Source organism: Bufo gargarizans, chromosome 6 (genome assembly GCF_014858855.1).
Source record: "Bufo gargarizans isolate SCDJY-AF-19 chromosome 6, ASM1485885v1, whole genome shotgun sequence".
Taxonomy (NCBI): Eukaryota; Metazoa; Chordata; class Amphibia; order Anura; family Bufonidae; genus Bufo; species Bufo gargarizans.
Window position 1 is genome coordinate 127,512,652 of NC_058085.1, and position 24,523 is coordinate 127,537,174.

Consider the following 24,523-nt stretch of genomic DNA (forward strand, 5'->3'; position numbering starts at 1 on the left):
CATGAAGCCAGATTGTCTGTTACGGGACCTCTCTCCTCTGCCTGGGTCCTGGGCCTAAATTTATGACAATGGACTGTTGCAGTGGTGGGTGACGTGAAGCCTGATTCTCTGCTATGACATGCAGACTGATTCTCTGCTGACATGAAGCCAGATTGTCTGTTACGGGACCTCTCTCCTCTGCCTGTGTGCTGGGCCTAAATATATGCCAATGGACTGTTGCAGTGGTGGCTGACGTGAAGCCTCATTCTCTGCTATCACATGCAGACTAATTCTCTGCTGACATGAAGTCAGATCCTCTGTTACGGGACCTCTCTCCTCTGCCTTGGGTGCTGGGCCTAAACTTATGAAAATGGACTCTTACAGTGGTGGGTGACGTGAAGCCTCATTCTCTGCTATGACATGCAGACTAATTCTCTGCTGACATGAAGCCAGATTGTCTGTTACGGGACCTCTCTCCTCTGCCTGGGTGCTGGGCCTAAATTTATGACAATGGACTGTTGCAGTGGTGGGTGACGTGAAGCCTGATTCTCTGCTATGATATGCAGACTGATTCTCTACTGACATGAAGCCAGATTGTCTGTTACGGGACCTCTCTCCTCTGCCTGTGTGCTGGGCCTAAATATATGCCAATGGACTGTTGCAGTGGTGTCTGACGTGAAGCCTCATTCTCTGCTATGACATGCAGACTAATTCTCTGCTGACATGAAGCCAGATTGTCTGTTACGGGAACTCTCTCCTCTGCCTGTGTGCTGGGCCTAAATATATGCCAATGGACTGTTGCAGTGGTGGCTGACGTGAAGCCTCATTCTCTGCTATGACATGCAGACTAATTCTCTGCTGACATGAAGCCAGATCCTCTGTTACGGGACCTCTCTCCTCTGCCTGGGTGCTGGGCCTAAATTTATGAAAATGGACTCTTACAGTGGTGGGTGACGTGAAGCCTGATTCTCTGCTATGACATGAAGACTGATTCTCTGCTGACATGAAGCCAGATTGTCTGTTACGGGACCTCTCTCCTCTGCCTGGGTGCTGGGCCTAAATATATGCCAATGGACTGTTCCAATGTTGGGTGACGTGAAGCCTGATTCTCTGCTATGACATGCAGACTAATTCTCTGCTGACATGAAGCCAGATTCTCTGTTACGGGACCTCTCTCCTCTGCCTGGGTTCCGGGGCCTAAATATCTGAGAATGGACTGTTCCAGTGGTGGGAGACGGGAAGCCAGATTCTCTGCTATGGGACCTCTCTCCAATTGATTTTGGTTAATTTTTATTTATTTAATTTTTATTTTTATTCATTTCCCTATCCACATTTGTTTGCAGGGGATTTACCTACATGTTGCTGCCTTTTTCAGCCCTCTAGCCCTTTCCTGGGCTGTTTTACAGCCTTTTTAGTGCCGAAAAGTTCGGGTCCCCATTGACTTCAATGGGTTCGGTTTCGGGACGAAGTTCGGATCGGGTTCGGATCCCGAACCCGAACATTTTCGGGAAGTTCGGCCGAACTTCTCAAACCCGAACATCCAGGTGTTCGCTCAACTCTATTAGTGGACCCTCTGGTGCTGGGAGAGGACGTGGCCGTTCTGCCACATCCACACGTCCTAGTGTACCAACTACCTCAGGTCCCAGTAGCCGCCAGAATTTACAGCGATATATGGTGGGGCCCAATGCCGTTCTAAGGATGGTAAGGCCTGAGCAGGTACAGGCATTAGTCAATTGGGTGGCCGACAGTGGATCCAGCACGTTCACATTATCTCCCACCCAGTCTTCTGCAGAAAGCGCACAGATGGCGCCTGAAAACCAACCCCATCAGTCTGTCACATCACCCCCATGCATACCAGGGAAACTGTCTCAGCCTCAAGTTATGCAGCAGTCTCTTATGCTGTTTGAAGACTCCGCTGGCAGGGTTTCCCAAGGGCATCCACCTAGCCCTTCCCCAGCGGTGAAAGACATAGAATGCACTGACGCACAACCACTTATGTTTCCTGATGATGAGGACATGGGAATACCACCTCAGCATGTCTCTGATGATGACGAAACACAGGTGCCAACTGCTGCGTCTTTCTGCAGTGTGCAGACTGAACAGGAGGTCAGGGATCAAGACTGGGTGGAAGGTGATGCAGGGGACGATGAGGTCCTAGACCCCACATGGAATGAAGGTCGTGCCACTGACTTTCACAGTTCGGAGGAAGAGGCAGTGGTGAGACCGAGCCAACAGCGTAGCAAAAGAGGGAGCAGTGGGCAAAAGCAGAACACCCGCCGCCAAGAGACTCCGCCTGCTACTGACCGCCGCCATCTTGGACCGAGCACCCCAAAGGCAGCTTCAAGGAGTTCCCTGGCATGGCACTTCTTCAAACAATGTGCTGACGACAAGACCCGAGTGGTTTGCACACTGTGCCATCAGAGCCTGAAGCGAGGCATTAACGTTCTGAACCTTAGCACAACCTGCATGACCAGGCACCTGCATGCAAAGCATGAACTGCAGTGGAGTAAACACCTTAAAAACAAGGAAGTCGCTCAGGCTCCCCCTGCTACCTCTTCTGCTGCTGCCGCCTCGGCCTCTTCTGCTGCTGCTGCCTCGGCCTCTTCCTCCGCCTCTGGAGGAACGTTGGCACCTGCCGCTCAGCAAACAGGGGATGTACCACCAACACCACCACCACCTCCGTCACCAAGCGTCTTAACCATGTCACACGGCAGCGTTCAGCTCTCCATCTCACAAACATTTGAGAGAAAGCGTAAATTCCCACCTAGCCACCCTCGATCCCTGGCCCTGAATGCCAGCATTTCTAAACTACTGGCCTATGAAATGCTGTCATTTAGGCTGGTGGACACAGACAGCTTCAAACAGCTCATGTCGCTTGCTGTCCCACAGTATGTGTGTTCCCAGCCACCACTACTTCTCCAAGAGAGCCGTGCCTTCCCTGCACAACCAAGTATCCGATAAAATCAAGTGTGCACTGCGCAACGCCATCTGTAGCAAGGTCCACCTAAGCACAGATACGTGGACCAGTAAGCACGGCCAGGGACGCTATATCTCCCTAACTGCACACTGGGTAAATGTAGTGGCAGCTGGGCCCCAGGCGGAGAGCTGTTTGGCGCACGTCCTTCCGCCGCCAAGGATCGCAGGGCAACATTCTTTGCCTCCTGTTGCCACCTCCTCCTTCTCGGCTTCCTCCTCCTCTTCTTTCACCTGCTCATCCAGTCAGCCACACACCTTCACCACCAACTTCAGCACAGCCCGGGGTAAACGTCAGCAGGCCATTCTGAAACTCATATGTTTGGGGGACAGGCCCCACACCGCACAGGAGTTGTGGCGGGGTATAGAACAACAGACCGACGAGTGGTTGCTGCCGGTGAGCCTCAAGCCCGGCCTGGTGGTGTGCGATAATGGGCGAAATCTCGTTGCAGCTCTGGGACTAGCCGGTTTGATGCACATCCCTTGCCTGGCGCATGTGCTGAATTTGGTGGTGCAGAAGTTTATTCACAACTATCCCGACATGTCAGAGCTGCTGCATAAAGTGCGGGCCGTCTGTTCGCGCTTCTGGCGTTCACATCCTGCCGCTGCTCGCCTGTCTGCGCTACAGCGTAACTTCGGCCTTCCCGCTCACCTCCTCATATGCGACGTGCCCACCAGGTGGAACTCCACCTTGCACATGCTGGACAGACTGTGCGAGCAGCAGCAGGCCATAGTGGAGTTTCAGCTGCAGCACGCACGGGTCAGTCGCACTGCGGAACAGCACCACTTCACCACCAATGACTGGGCCTCCATGCGAGACCTGTGTGCCCTGTTGCGCTGTTTCGAGTACTCCACCAACATGGCCAGTGGCGATGACGCCGTTATCAGCGTTACAATACCACTTCTATGTCTCCTTGAGAAAACACTTAGGGCGATGATGGAAGAGGAGGTGGCCCAGGAGGAGTTGGAGGAGGAGGAAGAGGGGTCATTTTTAGCACTTTCAGGCCAGTCTCTTCGAAGTGACTCAGAGGGAGGTTTATTGCAACAGCAGAGGCCAGGTACAAATGGGGCCAGCCAGGGCCCGCTACTGGAGGACGAGGAGGACGAGGAGGTGGAGGAGGATGAGGATGAAGCATGGTCACAGCGGGGTGGCACCCAACGCAGCTCGGGCCCATCACTGGTGCGTGGCTGGGGGGAAAGGCAGGACGATGACGATACGCCTCCCACAGAGGACATCTTGTCCTTACCCCTGGGCAGCCTGGCACACATGAGCAACTACATGCTGCAGTGCCTGCGCAACGACAGCAGAGTTGCCCACATTTTAACGTGTGCGGATAGCGTGATAGGAAGATGCGCGAGTACAAGCGCACGTTGGTAGACGCGCTACTGAGAGCATTCCCAAATGTCACAGGGGAACAAGTGGAAGCCCAAGGCCAAGGCAGAGGAGGAGCAAGAGGTCGCCAAGGCAGCTGTGTCATGGCCAGCTCCTCTGAGGGCAGGGTTAGCATGGCAGAGATGTGGAAAAGTTTTGTCAACACGCCACAGCTATCTGCACCACCACCTGATACGCAACGTGTTAGCAGGAGGCAACATTTCACTAACATGGTGGAACAGTAGGTGTGCACAGCCCTCCACGTACTGACTGATTGTTCGGCCCCATTCAACTTCTGGGTCTCTAAATTGTCCACGTGGCCAGAGCTAGCCTTTTATGCCTTGGAGGTGCTGGCCTGCCCGGCGGCCAGCGTTTTGTCTGAACATGTATTCAGCACGTCAGGGGGCGTCATTACAGACAAACGCAGCCGCCTGTCTACAGCCAATGTGGACAAGCTGACGTTCATAAAAATGAACCAGGCATGGATCCCACAGGATCTGTCCGTCCCTTGTCCAGATTAGACATTAACTACCTCCCCTTAACCATATATTATTGTACTCCAGGGCACTTCCTCATTCAATCCTATTTTTATTTTCATTTTACCATTATATTGCGAGGCTACCCAAAGTTGAATGAACCTCTCCTCTGTCTGGGTGCCGGGGCCTAAATATATGCCAATGGACTGTTCCAATGTTGGGTGACGTGAAGCCTGATTCTCTGCTATGACATGCAGACTAATTCTCTGCTGACATGAAACCAGATTGTCTGTTACGGGACCTCTCTCCTCTGCCTGGGTGCTGGGCCTAAATATCTGACAATGGACTGTTGCAGTGGTGGGTGACGTGAAGCCTGATTCTCTGCTATGATATGAAGACTGATTCTCTGCTGACATGAAGCCAGATTGTCTGTTACGGGACCTCTCTCCTCTGCCTGGGTGCTGGGCCTAAATATCTGACAATGGACTGTTGCAGTGGTGGGTGACGTGAAGCCTGATTCTCTGCTATGATATGAAGACTGATTCTCTGCTGACATGAAGCCAGATTGTCTGTTACGGGACCTCTCTCCTCTGCCTGGGTGCTGGGCCTAAATATCTGACAATGGACTGTTGCAGTGGTGGGTGACGTGAAGCCTGATTCTCTGCTATGATATGAAGACTGATTCTCTGCTGACATGAAGCCAGATTGTCTGTTACAGGACCTCTCTCCTCTGCCTGTGTGCTGGGCCTAAATATCTGACAATGGACTGTTGCATTGGTGGCTGACGTGAAGCCTGATTCTCTGCTAGGACATGCAGACTGATTCTCTGCCGACATGAAGCCAGACTGTCTGTTACGGGACCTCTCTCCTCTGCCTGTGTGCTGGGCCTAAATATCTGACAATGGACTGTTGCATTGGTGGCTGACGTGAAGCCTGATTCTCTGCTAGGACATGCAGACTGATTCTCTGCCGACATGAAGCCAGATTGTCTGTTAAGGGACCTCTGTCCTCTGCCTGTGTGCTGGGCCTAAATATCTGACAATGGACTGTTGCATTGGTGGGTGACGTGAAGCCTGATTCTCTGCTATGATATGAAGACTGATTCTCTGCTGACATGAAGCCAGATTGTCTGTTACGGGACCTCTCTCCTCTGCCTGTGTGCTGGGCCTAAATATCTGACAATGGACTGTTGCATTGGTGGCTGACGTGAAGCCTGATTCTCTGCTAGGACATGCAGACTGATTCTCTGCCGACATGAAGCCAGATTGTCTGTTACGAGACCTCTCTCCTCTGCCTGGGTGCTGGGCCTAAATTTATGAAAATGGACTGTTGCAGTGGTGGGTGACGTGAAGCCTGATTCTCTGCTATGATATGAAGACTGATTCTCTGCTGACATGAAGTCAGATTGTCTGTTACGGGACCTCTCTCCTCTGCCTGTGTGCTGGGCCTAAATATCTGACAATGGACTGTTGCATTGGTGGCTGACGTGAAGCCTGATTCTCTGCTATGATATGAAGACTGATTCTCTGCTGACATGAAGCCAGATTGTCTGTTACGGGACCTCTCTCCTCTGCCTAGGTGCTGGGCCTAAATATCTGACAATGGACTGTTGCATTGGTGGCTGACTTGAAGCCTGATTCTCTGCTATGATATGAAGACTGATTCTCTGCTGACATGAAACCAGATTGTCTGTTACGGGACCTCTCTCCTCTGCCTGGGTGCTGGGCCTAAATATCTGACAATGGACTGTTGCAGTGGTGGGTGACTTGAAGCCTGATTCTCTGCTATGATATGAAGACTGATTCTCTGCTGACATGAAGCCAGATTGTCTGTTACGGGACCTCTCTCCTCTGCCTGGGTGCTGGGCCTAAATATCTGACAATGGACTGTTGCAGTGATGGGTGACGGGAAGCCTGATTCTCTGCTATGATATGAAGACTAATTCTCTGCTGACATGAAGCCAGATTGTCTGTTACGGGACCTCTCTCCTCTGCCTGGGTGCTGGGCCTAAATATCTGACAATGGACTGTTGCATTGGTGGCTGACGTGAAGCCTGATTCTCTGCTATGATATGAAGACTGATTCTCTGCTGACATGAAGCCAGATTGTCTGTTACGGGACCTCTCTCCTCTGCCTGGGTGCTGGGCCTAAATATCTGACAATGGACTGTTGCAGTGGTGGGTGACGTAAAGACTGATTCTCTGCTGACATAAAGCCAGATTGTCTGTTACAGGACCTCTCTCCTCTGCCTGGGTGCTGGGCCTAAATATTGGACAATGGACTGTTGCAGTGGTGGGTGACGTGAAGCCTGATTCTCTGCTATGATATGAAGACTGATTCTCTGCTGATATGAATCCAGATTGTCTGTTTCGGGACCTCTCTCCTCTGCCTGGGTGCTGGGCCTAAATATCTGACAATGGACTGTTGCAGTGGTGGGTGACATGAAGCCTGATTCTCTGCTATGATATGAAGACTGATTCTCTGCTGACATGAAGCCAGATTGTCTGTTACGGGACCTCTCTCCTCTGCCTGGGTGCTGGGCCTAAATATCTGACAATGGACTGTTGCAGTGGTGGGTGACGTGAAGCCTGATTCTCTGCTATGATATGAAGACTGATTCTCTGCTGACATGAAGTCAGATTGTCTGTTACGGGACCTCTCTCCTCTGCCTGGGTGCTGGGCCTAAATATCTGACAATGGACTGTTGCAGTGGTGGGTGACGGGAAGCCTGATTCTCTGCTTTGATATGAAGACTGATTATCTGCTGACATGAAGCCAAATTGTCTGTTACGGGACCTCTCTCCTCTGCCTGGGTGCTGGGCCTAAATATCTGACAATGGACTGTTGCAGTGGTGGGTGACGGGAAGCCTGATTCTCTGCTATGATATGAAGACTGATTCTCTGCTGACATGAAGCCAGATTGTCTGTTACGGGACCTCTCTCCTCTGCCTGGGTGCTGGGCCTAAATATCTGACAATGGACTGTTGCATTGGTGGCTGACGTGAAGCCTGATTCTCTGCTATGATATAAAGACTGATTCTCTGCTGACATGAAGCCAGATTGTCTGTTACGGGACCTCTCTCCTCTGCCTGGGTGCTGGGCCTAAATATCTGACAATGAACTGTTGCAGTGGTGGGTGACGTGAAGCCTGATTCTCTGCTATGATATGAAGACTGATTCTTTGCTGACATGAAGCCAGATTGTCTGTTACGGGACCTCTCTCCTCTGCCTGGGTGCTGGGCCTAAATATCTGACAATGGACTGTTGCAGTGGTGGGTGACGTGAAGCCTGATTCTCTACTATGATATGAAGACTGATTCTCTGCTGACATAAAGCCAGATTGTCTGTTACAGGACCTCTCTCCTCTGCCTGGGTGCTGGGCCTAAATATCTGACAATGGACTGTTGCAGTGGTGGGTGACGTGAAGCCTGATTCTCTGCTATGATATGAAGTCTGATTCTCTGCTGACATACAGCCAGATTGTCTGTTACGGGACCTCTCTCCTCTGCCTGGGTGCTGGGCCTAAAATTATGAAAATGGACTGTTGCAGTGGTGGGTGACGTGAAGCCTGATTCTCTGCTATAATATGAAGACTGATTCTCTGCTGACATGAAGCCAGATTGTCTGTTACGGGACCTCTCTCCTCTGCCTGGGTGCTTGGCCTAAATATCTGACAATGGACTGTTGCATTGGTGGCTGACGTGAAGCCTGATTCTCTGCTATGATATGAAGACTGATTCTTTGCTGACATGAAGCCAGATTGTCTGTTACGGGACCTCTCTCCTCTGCCTGGGTGCTGGGCCTAAATATATGACAATGGACTGTTGCATTGGTGGCTGACGTGAAGCCTGATTCTCTGCTATGATATGAAGACTGATTTTCTGCTGACATGAAGCCAGATTGTCTGTTACGGGACCTCTCTCCACTGCCTGGGTGCTGGGCCTAAATTTATGAAAATGGACTGTTGCAGTGGTGGGTGACGTGAAGCCTGATTCTCTGCTATGATATTAAGACTGATTCTCTGCTGACATGAAGCCAGATTGTCTGTTACGGGACCTCTCTCCTCTGCCTGTGTGCTGGGCCTAAATATCTGACAATGGACTGTTGCATTGGTGGCTGACGTGAAGCCTGATTCTCTGCTATGATATGAAGACTGATTTTCTGCTGACATGAAGCCAGATTGTCTGTTACGGGACCTCTCTCCTCTGCCTGGGTGCTGGGCCTAAATATCTGACAATGGACTGTTGCATTGGTGGCTGACGTGAAGCCTGATTCTCTGCTATGATATGAAGACTGATTCTCTGCTGACATGAAGCCAGATTGTCTGTTACGGGACCTCTCTCCTCTGCCTGGGTGCTGGGCCTAAATATCTGACAATGGACTGTTGCAGTGGTGGGTGACGTGAAGCCTGATTCTCTGCTATGATATGAAGACTGATTCTCTGCTGACATGAAGCCAGATTGTCTGTTACGGGACCTCTCTCCTCTGCCTGGGTGCTGGGCCTAAATATCTGACAATGGACTGTTGCAGTGGTGGGTGACGTGAAGCCTGATTCTCTGCTATGATATGAAGACTGATTCTCTGCTGACATGAAGCCAGATTGTCTGTTACGGGACCTCTCTCCTCTGCCTGGGTGCTGGGCCTAAATATCTGACAATGGACTGTTGCAGTGGTGGGTGACGTGAAGCCTGATTCTCTGCTATGATATGAAGACTGATTCTCTGCTGACATGAAGCCAGATTGTCTGTTACGGGACCTCTCTCCTCTGCCTGGGTGCTGGGCCTAAATTTATGAAAATGGACTGTTACAGTGGTGGGTGACGTGAAGCCTGATTCTCTGCTATGACATGAAGACTGATTCTCTGCTGACATGAAGCCAGATTGTCTGTTACGGGACCTCTCTCCTCTGCCTGGGTGCTGGGCCTAAATATCTGACAATGGACTGTTGCATTGGTGGCTGACGTGAAGCCTGATTCTCTGCTATGATATGAAGACTTATTCTCTGCTGACATGAAGCCAGATTGTCTGTTACGGGACCTCTCTCCTCTGCCTGGGTGCTGGGCCTAAATTTATGAAAATGGACTGTTGCAGTGGTGGGTGACGTGAAGCCTGATTCTCTGCTGACATGAAGCCAGATTGTCTGTTACGGGACCTCTCTCCTCTGCCTGGGTGCTGGGCCTAAATATCTGACAATGGACTGTTGCATTGGTGGCTGACGTGAAGCCTGATTCTCAGCTATGATATGAAGACTGATTCTCTGCTGACATGAAGCCAGATTGTCTGTTACGGGACCTCTCTCCTCTGCCTGGGTGCTGGGCCTAAATATCTGACAATGGACTGTTGCATTGGTGGCTGACGTGAAGCCTGATTCTCTGCTATGATATGAAGACTGATTCTCTGCTGACATGAAGCCAGATTGTCTGTTACGGGACCTCTCTCCTCTGCCTGGGTGCTGGGCCTAAATATCTGACAATGGACTGTTGCAGTGGTGGGTGACATGAAGCCTGATTCTCTGCTAGGACATGCAGACTGATTCTCTGCCGACATGAAGCCAGATTGTCTGTTACGGTACCTCTCTCCTCTGTCTGGGTGCTGGGCCTAAATTTATGAAAATGGACTGTTGCAGTGGTGGGTGACGTGAAGCCTGATTCTCTGCTATGATATGAAGACTGATTCTCTGCTGACATGAAGCCAGATTGTCTGTTACGGGACCTCTCTCCTCTGCCTGGGTGCTTGGCCTAAATATCTGACAATGGACTGTTGCATTGGTGGCTGACGTGAAGCCTGATTTTCTGCTATGATATGAAGACTGATTCTCTGCTGACATGAAGCCAGATTGTCTGTTACGGGACCTCTCTCCTCTGCCTGGGTGCCTGGGCCTAAATATCTGACAATGGACTGTTGCATTGGTGGCTGACGTGAAGCCTGATTCTCTGCTATGATATGAAGACTGATTGTCTGTTACGGGACCTCTCTCCTCTGCCTGGGTGCTGGGCCTAAATATCTGACAATGGACTGTTGCAGTGGTGGGTGACGTGAAGCCTGATTCTCTGCTATGATATGAAGACTGATTCTCTGCTGACATGAAGCCAGATTCTGTGTTACGGAACCTCTCTCCTCTGCCTGGGTGCTTGGCCTAAATTTATGAAAATGGACTGTTGCAGTGGTGGCTGACGTGAAGCCTGATTCTCTGCTATGACATGCAGACTGATTCTCTGCTGACATGAAGACAGATTCTCTGTTACGGGACCTCTCTCCTCTGCTTGGGTGCCGGGCCTAAATATCTGAGAATGGACTTTTCCAGTGGTGGGTGACGTGAAGCCAGATTCTCTGCTATGGGACCTCTCTCCAATTGATTTTGGTTAATTTTTATTTATTTAATTTTTATTTTTATTCATTTCCCTATCCACATTTGTTTGCAGGGGATTTACCTACATGTTGCTGCCTTTTGCAGCCCTCTAGCCCTTTCCTGGGCTGTTTTACAGCCTTTTTAGTGCCGAAAAGTTCGGGTCCCCATTGACTTCAATGGGGTTTGGGTTCGGGACGAAGTTCGGATCGGGTTCGGATCCCGAACCCGAACATTTTCGGGAAGTTCGGCCGAACTTCTCGAACCCGAACATCCAGGTGTTCCGCTCAACTCTAATAATAACTTATTTTTTCACTGCATGCTGGAGATTTCCTTCCATTCTCCTGGGCATATGAAGGAAAGTAGGAGTCTTTTTCTTCACTTAGTACAGACTTGAACCTCTGACTACTCTGACTCATATACTCCTCATCTACTCTGAGTCTGGCTTCTATGATCTTAACTTCTTTTTGCCTTTCCAGACTTTTCAATTCAGCTTCCATTTGATGGCGCTGAGCTTCCTTTTCAGCTTCCATTTGATGGCGCTTTGCCTCCATTTCAGCTTCCATCTGATGGCATTGTGCATCCTTTTTAGCTTGCTTTTCAGCCATCAGTTGACTCTGCACCTCGATGGCAGCTTCCATCTCAATTTCTGCTCTCTTGACAGCAAATTGTTCAGCTAATTCATTTCTTTTGTCTGAAGTATTTGAGGATGTGGGTGGCACTTCTGCTAGCGAAGGAAGTCACACTTGAGATTGTGGTTCCCCCTAAGGACCTAGCATAATCTCTCATAAAAAGCTCATTCATTCTACTTCTTGCTTTAACTTCATCATAGTTTGCTGCAGATGATAGTTCTCTCATGAGTTTTACTAAATCTTTAGTGACCGCAGTACATGTGTCCATGTTCCTTACAATATCCTGGGAAGGTGTCTTAAACGATCACAAGTTGACATATGCTGCCATAAGCTCTGATTCTGATTATTCTACCATCTATACCATTCACTCAAGCTCCCTTTTATACTTTCTTGATTTAGATTTTTACGAAGGTCTTTAATGTATAATTTCCTTTTATCATACATTCTGACAAATGTTTTTCCTTTCAGTGCTGCATTTTGCGCCAAATTTTCCAGCATCTTTGGAGTCGGTTTTCTGGCATGTGATGAACGTCTTATTTCATCTGTTTGGGCTATATTTGATTGAGGCAAGACTAATGCTGCATCAGACTCTTCTACCTCAGACAGGTTCCCTTGCTCTTCCCACTCTACTCTTTGTATCCTCTAACAGTGGCATGGTAATACTAGGTTCAGACATTTAACTTTAAATGCAATACGGACAATTAATACAAATATTAAGAGTCCTTTCACTTTAAATGCAATACAGACAAATGCAGAATTAAATGACTGTCACTTTAAATACAACAGCGATAAATGCAGGCAATAAATGACTTTAACTTTAAATGCTTTAGCGTCCGTGTACTACAAACTGTCCTTTCTTATTATTTAAACTCTCTTATTTCTGAACACAAAAAATGTCTCCTTATGCCAAAGCCTATATGCAATGATAAGTAATTAAGGAAAGCTCTGACCTTATTCTGAAGAGCAGGATACTGCGTTCTGAAGGTTGCTGGAACAAATGTCTGTCTAAAAGGAGACTTGCCTTTTCTTGATGTGATGCGATGCTCTGCGCTGACTTGCGATGCTCTGTTCAACTTGCGATGCTCTGTGCTAAGTTGCGATGCTGCAGGCTTTGGGCCTAGTGGCGGGAAACTAGCTGACTGCAGTACGTGGTCTCTCCATAGATAGCAGTGCAGGCACTCTAGCTCTGAACTTTGGCCTCCCACCATGCGTCTCTTTCTCTCTCTAGGGATCGCAGGAGGATTGGCGCTCTTTCTCTGACTATTTTGCCTTTGCCGTTCTGCCTTTTTAAGAGTCGGCTGCAGTTTGACTAATGCACATGTTCTATGGCTTTTATGGTAGCTCCGCTGATATGTATTTTCTTGCTCACTCAGGGAACAGTTGCTGCGCGGCGGTATATGCTGGCGCTCCCCTGCTTTAATGCACTCTTTACTGTGCAAGTTGAGAAGCGCTATCGCTTCACCCTCTGAGAGATATGGTTCCACTATGGCAGGCGCAGCACTATGAAGTGCCTTTTGCGCTGTGGCATTAGAAGAATTTTTATATCTCTGACTTTTAGTCTAACCAGACTGTCTATTACTCTGTAATACCTTTAGCACCATTCTATGGAAACAGTAGGTTTAAAGAGCACACCAAATGCTTCAAATTACTTCTTTATTAACTTCAACTTGTCTTCATATATAACACTGCTGCCTCAGCAGCAGATAGTCTGTGTACAAAACACGTGTTGAAAAGATATCACAAAATGACAGTATGCATAAGATGGTGGTTCAACTGTTCAATCTTGTCATTCAACATAAAATTGTGGCTATATTTCTCTCTTGAGTATCTGTACTCTCAATTTAAGTTATTTAATCACTTTATGATCTCTATGAGAGGTATATCTGAGGTCTAACTAATAGTTCTACTTGCAGTATGCAATTAGCAGTGACTATTTGCAGATTGGTTGAGTATGGATGTATGCAATATGGATTGCAATAAGAAATATGAATGCTTGCAATTTGTAATTGCAATTGTATGGTTGCAATTGGTGGAACTGTAAGTAAACACATATATATCTAGTTCAGTATATAGTTCTAAACACAATACTAACAATATGAACATTATATAACATGTTTTAAATGCCTGTATTGGCCTCTTGTTCCCATAAAACTGAGCTCTCAGTGGAGTGAATGTCTCTTCAGCTCCTGTCTGTGGTAAATAATGATTCTAGCAGCAGGAGCTAGGGGAATTCCCAGACAGGCTGTCTGTGAGGCTGGCTGTGATTGGTGAAAACTCTTGCTATATGAGAAGCTGGCTGTGATTGGTCTAGACTTCTTCCCAGTAACAACAGATTAACACTATGCTTTCTGTTGTTTCTGCTGTGTCACTGAGTTTACCTTACATTACAAAATGAATCTTAAAGGCATATTATCTTTTTATGCTTCTGTGAACACAAAATATAACAGTTAAACGTAAACATAAACATAGGAACTGTATTAAGGCTATTGGCAGGTTTAGCTGTATAAACATATAAGCTATACTATCTACCTGTCCTAGGTTGCGACATTTTATTGTGTTGTGAGTTGAGGAGATAACATGTATATACATTTGTTATAATCCCACTCGCACCACCAACCTGATTGTTAGACCTGGTGGAGAACCAATTTTGAATAGTTTGTTTAATAAAATTTTCTTAACATACTTTATTCAGGCAGTTAATAGTTTGTACTTTTAGTACGTAAACCGCCTACCAAGGAATAGTGAATTATATCAGATAAATGAGACGGGCCTGCCGGACTGTCCCCTTCCCCACCCACACCATGCCTGCTTTTTTTAGACTTGGTGTGAGGGGGGAAAAGTCACAGATTGCGGTGCACGTATAGATGCAGGTCCCAGAGGTGGGACCCACACCTATCAGACATTGGTGGAATATCATAGTAATATGTCCGGGATGGGAATAACCCTTTAAAGGGGTATTCCCATCTGAAACAATGGGGGCATATCGCTAGAGATATCAGTAGAGTAACAGTACAGCCCGTATATTACGGACCTGCTGTTTGTAGGCCGCAATATAAGCACGGACCTGCTGCGATTGTGTGCATGAGGCCTAAGTTAGAATCTGTGCTCAGGAAAGCTGTGTTTAATGCAGTTATCAGAGATGATATATTACACTATGGACTTCAAATTAAAAAAAATATGATGCAATTCAAAGGGTGAACAATATATATTGCAGACATTTCCCAAATGGTAGCCTTCAGATAAATACACAGCAGCTTTTTTTTAATAGAAAATTAAAGTAATAAATGTCTTTTATTGTTGGCACACAACAAGTCAACAGGCGGCAGTGATCGGCTTACTCCAGCCGAAGCTTAACTCCTTAAGGACGCGGCAATATTTTACCTTAAGGACCAGGCCAATTTTTGCAAATCTGACCAGTGTCACTTTAAGTGGTGATAACTTTAAAATGCTTTGACTTATCCAGGCCATTCTGAGACAGTTTTTTCGTCACATATTGTACTTCATGACACTGGTAAAATGAAGTAAAAAAGTAAATCATTTTTACTTATTAAAAATACCAAATTTACAAAAGATTTAGAAAAATTGCAAATTTTCAAGTTTCAATTTCTCTAATTCTATAATACATAGTAATATCTCCAAAAATAGTTATTACTTTACATTCCCCATATGTCTACTTCATATTTAGATCATTTGGGGAAGGGGTGATGCCGTTACCATGAATTGTGGACAGTACAAGACCATCCCTCTTGTCCTTATATCTGAACAGCAACAGGTTTCCACTGGTAAGGGCACGGGTCTCACCCCCGGGGATAGGTACCTGGAAGGGGTGGGTAGGGAGGCCGAGTCAATATTTTTGCGCGGTCCCACAAGCGGACGTGGATCTGGCGGCGAGGGACTGGAACAAGGGGATACTAGTATAAAAGTTATCCACGTACAGGTGGTAATCCTTATCTAGCAGTGGATGCATAAAGTCCTACACAAGTTTCCCACTAAAACCCAGAGTGTAAGGACATTCTGGGGGTTGAATACGGGAATCTCGCCCCTCGTACACACAAAACTTGTAAGTGTACCCTGAGGTACTCTCACAAAGTTTGTACAGCTTCACACCATACCTCGCCCGCTTAGAGGGAACAAACTGGCGGAAACTGAGTCTCCCCTTGAAAGCAATGAGAAACTCATCAACCGCAACCTCCCTTCCAGGTACATAGGCCTGTACAAATTTGGCCCCAAAATGATCGATGACCGGCCTGATTTTGTACAGGCGGTCATAGGCAGGATCACCTTGGGGGGGACATGCTGCATTATCTGAATAATGCTGGCATTTCCGGATGGCCTCAAACTGGGAGCGTGTCATGGCTGTACTGTAAAGTAGGGTCTGGTAGAGGACGTCCCCACTCCAGTAATGCCTTACAATAGGTTTCTAGACTAGTCCCATGTGCAGCACAAGGCCCCAAAATGTCCTCATCTCGGCTGCACTGACCGGAGTCCAGCCACCGGGCCTAGCCAAAGAGGGGCCGGCGTGTTGAGCAACAAACTGTTGGGCGTACAGGTTTGTTTGCTCCACCATTAGATTTACAAAGTGGTCACTGAAAAAAAAACTAAAGTAGTCATATTCAATGAAGCCCACTGTGGAAATCTGGATTCCTGGTTGGCCTACAAAATCAGGATTCACGGGCCCAAATGCTCTGGGGTATACCATGCAAGTTCACCGGCAGGGGGCTCCGGTGGACTTAACTGGTGGGCCGGAAAACTAGTATGAGCCCCAGAGGTGCTCGTACTAGGGTAGGCCACAGGGTCCCTAGCATGGCGGCCCCCTTGCTCCGCCTGGCGGTGTCTACGCCGCCTTGGGGGCTCATCATCATCGCTAGATGATGAGGAGGACACGGATGACAAAAGGAAAGTGGGGTCATACTCGTCATCACTGGGACTTTCGGAGTCGGAGGCAAGCTGGCGTATGCCTCCTCGGCCGAGAACGTCCGGCGGGCCATAGGGGAGTGTGTGTGTGCATGATAAACTTTATTTGGTGTGTTTATCGGGTGTTCGCAAACTTACCCTAAACAGACATAAAAAAAAGACTAACTAAAAAAAGGGCAAACATGTGAAAAAAATAAAATACATTTCAAAATCGCTGATCAACCGTCCGAAGTTAATCAGCGGTGGGGTGTGCAATGCGCTAATAGTGGCCGGACGCTAAGAGTGCCGGCCACAGTCAGCGTACGCAAAAAAAAAAAAAAATAACTGCTTGTGCCCCAAAAAAAGTTGGGAGGAGGGAGGGGGGCAAGCTGCAGCACCCCTGGGGGGTCTAGGGTCACACAGCTGTGCTGTGGACCCCAGACACCCGATTTAGGGTGATGCAATCAGAACCTTTTTTTTTTTCCCTTCCACTAACTTTCCCTGAATATCCCTGCCTAACCTAACCTTTCCCTAAATACCTGGGTGCACAGATGGGGGTTCTGGGGCACAGATGGTGTGCTGGATGATGATCCTGAGCTCTCAACAGATGGGGGTGCTGGCTGGAGATACGGTGACCTCATCACAAGTCCTACCTCCACTTCCATTGCATAAAAGATCACATGACTATGATGTCATTGAAGGTCCTTCAGATATGGAGTATAGACACAAACGGGTAGCAGATTCACAGTAAGTGCTTATCATGCCCCTAAAAAAACTCTGCCCCTCCCAACCTCCACACCAAGGTGCCCAGGTTACCCTGTTGGCAGAGGTAGGGAATGAAAAATATGATAAGACGAAAAAATAAACACCTTTGCTGGCACTGGGATGGTCCCCCTCCTTTGCTGAGCCCCCGTGCAGCTGAACCAGCTGCAAAGGCGATATGTCTGCCCCTGCTTCCATCTATGATAGTCCTCAATATATATATTTGGGTCTGCACTAGGATATTCCTGGACCCACATACTTCTGTTATCCCGCCTTCGGTCAATTTGGCCGCCTACAACATCGGGCCACTCTGTTTTTTTTTTCTTCCAGGCCTACTTTAAGTTCCCAGTCCCTGCAGCTCCCCGGTCCTCCTGTACTAATAAATGCTTCTGTAATGGAAGCTCCCATTAGTAATTGCCCCATGTGACCTACTGACATTTTCCCCCCACTTGGAGGAGGGAGGGGGAATTGTTAAATATTCAGTGATACAGTATTCATTTAAACGGTATTTCATGTAAAGGATTCCTTACACTACACGCTGACATCCTCTACATTAATACAAAAGGGGGATGGAAATTCTGTATGGGTATTTCAAGGCCTATATTTAAATCTTTCCATATATGACAAAGGCAAAAGCACATACGGTACATGTGTAAAACACACCTATATATATGCTATATATGGCTCACAGGGACAGACAAGGTGGGGTCTCTCTCTCACTTTCTGTTGGGGGCAGGGGCGTAGCTAAAAGCTCATGGGCCCTGGTGCAAGAGTTCAGCTTGGGCCCCCGTCCCTCAGTGCTTGTTGGCAAGGGGCAGAGGAGCACATAGCCTTCCTGCTGCTAGAGGCAAACATTGAAAGGGCACCCCCTCATGCCAAATTCTTAACCTAACCCCTTCCCTCCAGCCAGAGGTGTAAATTGACCAGTATGCACTTTCTATAATGCCAGTGTCTTATGTGGCACAAGGGTCTTTGGGCCCCCTCAGGCTCCTGGGCCCGGTAGCGACTGCTACCTCTATACCTCCTATAGCTACGCCCCTGGATGGGGGTTAATGCTGTAAAGAGACCACAAGACATACATAGAAGCCTGACAAGGAGTCTCTGCCCTCCAGCATGATATTTTCACGGCATTGATATTCACACATGGTCAATAGACTGTAAGACAATTTTGTATATCATACCTGTAATCAATCAGCTTTTAAGAAGAGTGAAAATAAATCTCATTATTATTTTCATACAAATCTTGTTGAATCCTCCTGTGTTTCTTGCACAAAATAATGCACACACTACATTTGGAGATAATAGGTTTTTTGTTTTTTGCAACATTTTTTTACAAGCAGCTATCCTGGGACCGCAGGACAAAAGCTGAATTTCAGGACTGCCCAGCTGGATCCAGGACAGTTGAGAGGCATGGCAGTATCTGTGGATAGCTTTGGTTTTGGAAGAAATCAGCCATATTTTTCTAATCCCCTAATCCTGTACAATCCCTTAAACCCAAGAATTGGGGGCAAGCAATATCCTAGTCCTCCTCTCCCAGCTGGTTATGGGAGTGGTTGTGTTAACCAGAACCAACAGAATGTCCTATTTCTAATGCTTGTACATGGATAAGATGTATAGAAACCCAACCATCACCCACTTTGAACTTCACAGACATTCCCACAAATGTGGTCCCCAAAAAGGTTAGTTTAGTTGTGTTGTCCCTTTTAAGAACAGATTCACATATTCTCATTCCAGTCGACCGAAGCACACATAAATAATCCAAGGAATACCATATCACACAGCAGGAGAACAATAAAAGGTAGCAACACACAATGTATTTGTTCTAATTACATAGTATTTTTCTGTAAATTAAGTATCGAGATTTACCTGTTGTGTAGGTCTGTAGAACTCATGTACAGGAATGTTTGCAGTTGCTCTCGAAGGAATAGCACTGGTTATGAGTGAAATACACCTCTCTATACTCAGGAGAAGGAAGTGCTTAGCAAACAGAAGACTCTTATGGGAGGAGAGTCATACATGAAGGTTTAAAATAATTTGACAATTCTTACATATGTAATAATATTTTTACTGATAGTAACCTTATTAGTATAATGTGGGTGAATGACAATGATACAACTAAAACAGAGCCATGTCAAGCTACAAGAAACGCGTATTGTCGAGTCATTCCCTCCAATGTACCCCATTCCCAACCCAAATAAAGACACAACTCTACAGATGGATTTTATTGGCCATAGCAGCCATTTTATTAAACAACAAAGATACAATAAATAACATAAATGACCTACCCCAAGGCCTTCCCACCTGAAAGCCCACCCAAGAAAAACATAAACACAGAAGGGTCCTTGGAGTCTCGTAAACCAGACGGGTACCTGCCCCACCCTTCAATTAAATAAAATTACCTCTAGCCAATAAATGCCAGCTCAGAGGCAGAAAACGGTAACCATAAGCAACAAAAGTGGGCAGATACCTGCCATATCACGCCCCAAATTCCAATACTGGGGAGTCCAGAGCGCACTTGGCTCCCTCCCCACCAGGCCAGATCCATCATAACTACCAACTCCAAGGACCCCACCAATGCTCTGGCCTCTAGGACAAGAAACAGTCCCTGCCTGACCAAACTAAAATCCAACTATAACCACCCTGGCATAACCCAAACCTCAATTACTCCCGGACACCAGACCATCTCCTGAAAGCACAGCCCTAAGGGTGGGTGGGGGCTGCTGCAGATCCGCTGTCCCTACAAAATGGCCCCTTTTCCCGCTCTTGCTACCCTTTTTAAACCTTATACCCCTCCCCTAATGCAATGCCCCCACCAACTTTTCCAATTAACCCCATAAATCCCAAACGGCTAACTCCCTCCAAGCCACTGTCATGCCAGGCCTCCCCCCAAGGCTTGCAGCCCTAGGTCCGGACTGTGCTTTACCTCTCTTGACAAGTGTAATCCAATTTAAATGCATGAAATTATAAAAAAATAAATAAAAATAATACACTGATACAAAATAACACGTTAGATTGCAGGTAATTGACTACAGCAATCTTTAAGGGGTTGTCCATCTTTGGAAGCCTTTTAGCCAGACCCTGACACGCTGCTGGACCTGCGGAGGGAAGAATACTTGCCTGCTCCCTGACGCTGGGTTTTGGCTGCTTCAGTCCCCCTGCACCCTAGTCCCCACTCGTAAGCTTCCTGTTTGACGGGGGTTACATGGCACACTGGGTGCATTTTATTACTTTAAAAGGGTTTTACATTTTGTGTCAGCATCCTATAAAATAATTTTCTAATGCATTTCTTTTATCTTTATTTCTCCTATCTTCCGTACTGGGCTGTGGTCACATAAACTAGCTGGGTTTTGTTAGGGGTGGGCCTGGCGCTGTGACAAAGAACGGAGACGTGCATCATGGGGTTGGATAGAGCAATACAATCACAGAGTGTCATATAGAAGTGTGGAAAGCTATCATCAATAATATCACAGAAATTGCAGCTGTCCAGCTTAAAATTTAACTTTTACTAGGTAATATTTAAAAAGAGGATTGATTCCAAATATTTCACAATACTATATTATAATAAATGCCAGACTGAAGGTAAATCTAGACCCACCGTTGACATCAAGGCAGTAGGTCACTTTGTCGATAAAAGGTAAGAGATATGGCACTTACAGTTAGAAGATTCCCTTGTATAGGTGGATATATTTCAGGTGAGGTCAGGAGGAATTATTATCCCTATAGATGCCCTACGGTGTCTACCCTTGCCTACAGGCAGAGCACCCGCCCCGAAAGGGGCGACCCCACCTCTCGGTGGCTAAACCCTTTCCTTACCCTCACGTGACCCTAAGATGTTTCCTCACAGCGGGCAACTTGATTTTCCCTTTGTTTGTTTGAGGACAGAGATGATTGTCCTAGATGGTATATAGACTGTCCCGACGCGTTTCCCCAAGTAAATAATCATTGGTTCATCAGGGGACTTTGCTGTTTAAATTCCCATAGCCGAAAGATGGTGGCTATATGCTGGCGATGATAGAGGCTGATGATATGCAACCTCTATGTGTTGGAGCAGAGTTTAAATAGCAGGGACTTGGCGCCAAGTAGTTGGTAACGCCCCCTCTGATTCACAACTGAGTGATACATTGTGTAACCAATCATTATGGGTGTCCCACAATGCCGGTGTTATCATTGGTATTAAACCTAGATAGCGTAATTGTGAGGTACCTGTTGTCCGCCCCCGTTACTGGTTCCTTCGATGCACGCCGGTAGAGTTTAGCGTCACATCCGGTCACGTGATCGAGAGTTCGGTCCTCACGTGATCGCTACTTCCTGTCTATGGAACGCAAGCTTTAGCCGTTGGTTACCTGGTTGTGGAATGCATCACGTGTGTGATGATTTGTTCACAATCGGATCACTAGTCTAGCTTTACATAGACATTTCCTATTGTTAGTGTGATCTAGTACTCTGCACTTAGATATCAACTAAAGAAATTAAATTGGAATATATATATTTAATCGATGTCTTAACTTGATGAAAAACATAAAGAGATATATAAGACTTATGAACCTATTCCGGTTCTGATGTAATCTAGATTCCTGGTCATACTTATAGGTTTATGGATCCCGTGTTAGTGGTTAATTAACTAGAGACATTGCTGGGCATGAGGGAGGAGTTGATTTAGATAAAACATGTATAGGAGATTTGCTCATTGAGTCCCTGAGGGTAAGCTGTTCTCAATCTATGGATCCACTGGGCTTCTTTTCTCAGTATTCTATTGTCCCAGTCCCCACCCCTGGGTGATTGTCTAACAACCTCAACCACTTGAAATTTTACTGTTTTGGCATCCCCACCATGATATTAATTAACATTGCGTGCTATTGGTTTGTCCCTTTTGTTCCTAACATCACCCAAGTGTTCGCACACCCTCCGCCTAAATTCACGTTTAGTTTTCCCAATATAATTTAGTGGGCAGTCGCAGGAACACATATATATTACTCCTGAGTACGGCAATTAGCAAAATCATAATTGTGATATATTGTGCCCGTGCTACTGCTGGTAAAGGAGTTGGATTTTAGTATATATGGACAGCATACGCAATTGTTTCCACATTTAAACGTTCCTGGAGGTCTGTTCCCAAGCCAGGTGGGGTCACTAGGTGGTTTCTGGTAATGGCTGTGTATCAGCCTATCCTGTAGTGACCTACCACGTCTGTAGGTGATGGCGGGGGTGGTTGGTAGGAATTCAACTATATTGTTCAGGATATCCCTCACTCTCTGACTCTGTTTGTCATAGGTACCAATAATTCTCGTTATGGTATCAGTCTGACAGCGAGGGGCATTTGTTGCAAGTAGAGAGTGACGATCTCTCTGATTGGCATATTGAAATGCCTCCCTTAGTACCTGATCCGGGTATCCCCGCTGTAAAAACCTACCCCGTAAGTCTGCAGATTGTTTATAAAATGCGGAGTGGGATAAGCAATTTCTTTTAATGCGCAAATATTGGCCCCTGGGAATGCCTCGTTTGAGACTAAGTGGATGATGACTATCCAATCGAAGTAAGCTATTGATAGAAGTGGGCTTCCTATATGTTTCAGTGTGTAACTCACCCAGATGTTTGGTTATACGAACATCAAGAAATGCCAATGTTTCGTGGTCGATTTCAGACGTAAACTTCAGCCCTATATCATTAATGTTAAGATGTTTCGCAAAGTTTGAGAATTCCTCTCTATTACCATCCCATAGAATGAACACGTCATCGATGTAGCGACCCCAGTATATAATATTGGGGGCCCATCGATGACATGACTCGTTAAATACCAGCGTGTCCTCCCACCAGCCCAGAAACAAATTAGCGTAACTGGGCGCACAGGGGCTACCCATCGCTGTGCCCCTGAGCTGGTGGTAGAAACGTGTTTCAAACAAAAAATAATTATGCAATAGTACAAATTTCAGGATTCTGATGACAAATTCGGAATGACGCTGGTATTGGGTACCACGAGTGCTCAGATAATATCTGATCGCAGTAATCCACCAAGAATGGGGAATGCTGGTATAAAGTGCCTCTACATCAATAGAGGCCAGATAGATGGTATCTGCGACTTCAATATTTTCAATCTTGAGCAATAGGTCTGTGGTATCTCTAATGTGGGACGGCAGAGAGAGGATAAAGGGTTTTATAACTCTATCAATATAAGAGCTAACGGGGGGCGGAGCCTGCACCGGAGCTAGATGGCAGCCTGAAGTGCAGCTCTGCTGTATAAGAAACCCTCACAGCCTTTTCAATCCAGCCTTTTGGTGCCAGAATGGTCAAGATAGGTGGCCAAAGACCCGTGGACACACAGGGGAAAACTAAAGAAGCGATTCCTAGCGAATCTATGGAGAAATTCCTAAAGAAAGCAGTGCAGATACATGTGGCCAAAGATTCCAAGATGGCGCCCGGAACGCCGAGAGCGGCCGGGAACAGTGGAAAAGCTGCTGCTGCCTCAGAGAAGGTAAGGGAAGTCTCCCCTGGAGTTGACACCCTACCTATATCAAGATCATTTTTGAAGGAGGCCCTGTGTGAAGCGCTGGTCCCGCTTAAAACGGATCTCACATCTATTAAGGAGGATATGCGACATATAGGGAGGAGAGTAGAAGTACTAGAGGAAACACAGCTGGCGATAATATCGCATCAAACAGAAACTTCCTCCGCTTTGTCCCTTCATCAAAGGCATCTAAATTCCCTGTACACACTCCTGGAAGATCAGGAGAACAGGGGAAGACGCAATAATTTGCGATTTAGGGGCATACCAGAATCCGTGGGGGCAGAAGACATACATGAAACAGTGATGAATATATGCTTGCAGCTGCTAGGCCCAGACTCCTCCTATGAGATCAATTTAGAGAGAGTTCACAGGGCATTGCGCCCCAAGCCTCAAGCTACAGAACCACCAAGAGATGTGATCTGTAAATTCCTTCACTACCCTGTTAAGGACGCTATCCTGAATAAAGCTAGAAACGCCCCACAAGTGAAAGTGAATGATTGTCTTATCTCCATATACCAGGACTTAGCACAAACAACCTTAAGGAAAAGAAGGGCCCTAAAACCATTAACTGAATGGTTACGCAACAACA

The 24,523-nt window shown here is 46.9% G+C and overlaps 1 protein-coding gene across 2 annotated transcripts in view; it reads right to left on the minus strand.

Annotated features, from left to right (window-relative positions):
• The window catches only part of LOC122942445 (NXPE family member 1-like), a 295,878-nt gene extending 276,500 nt beyond the window's left edge, over window positions 1-19,378 (minus strand). The window contains exon 1 of one of the 2 annotated variants that reach the window (XM_044300072.1): window positions 19,299-19,378. In XM_044300072.1, the coding sequence (XP_044156007.1) occupies window positions 19,299-19,324 (26 nt within the window). In that variant the 5' untranslated portion in view covers window positions 19,325-19,378. The remainder of the gene's footprint in view (window positions 1-19,298) is intronic. The other variant, XM_044300073.1, reaches the window with a different exon arrangement.
• Between the last annotated feature and the right edge of the window lie 5,145 nt (window positions 19,379-24,523).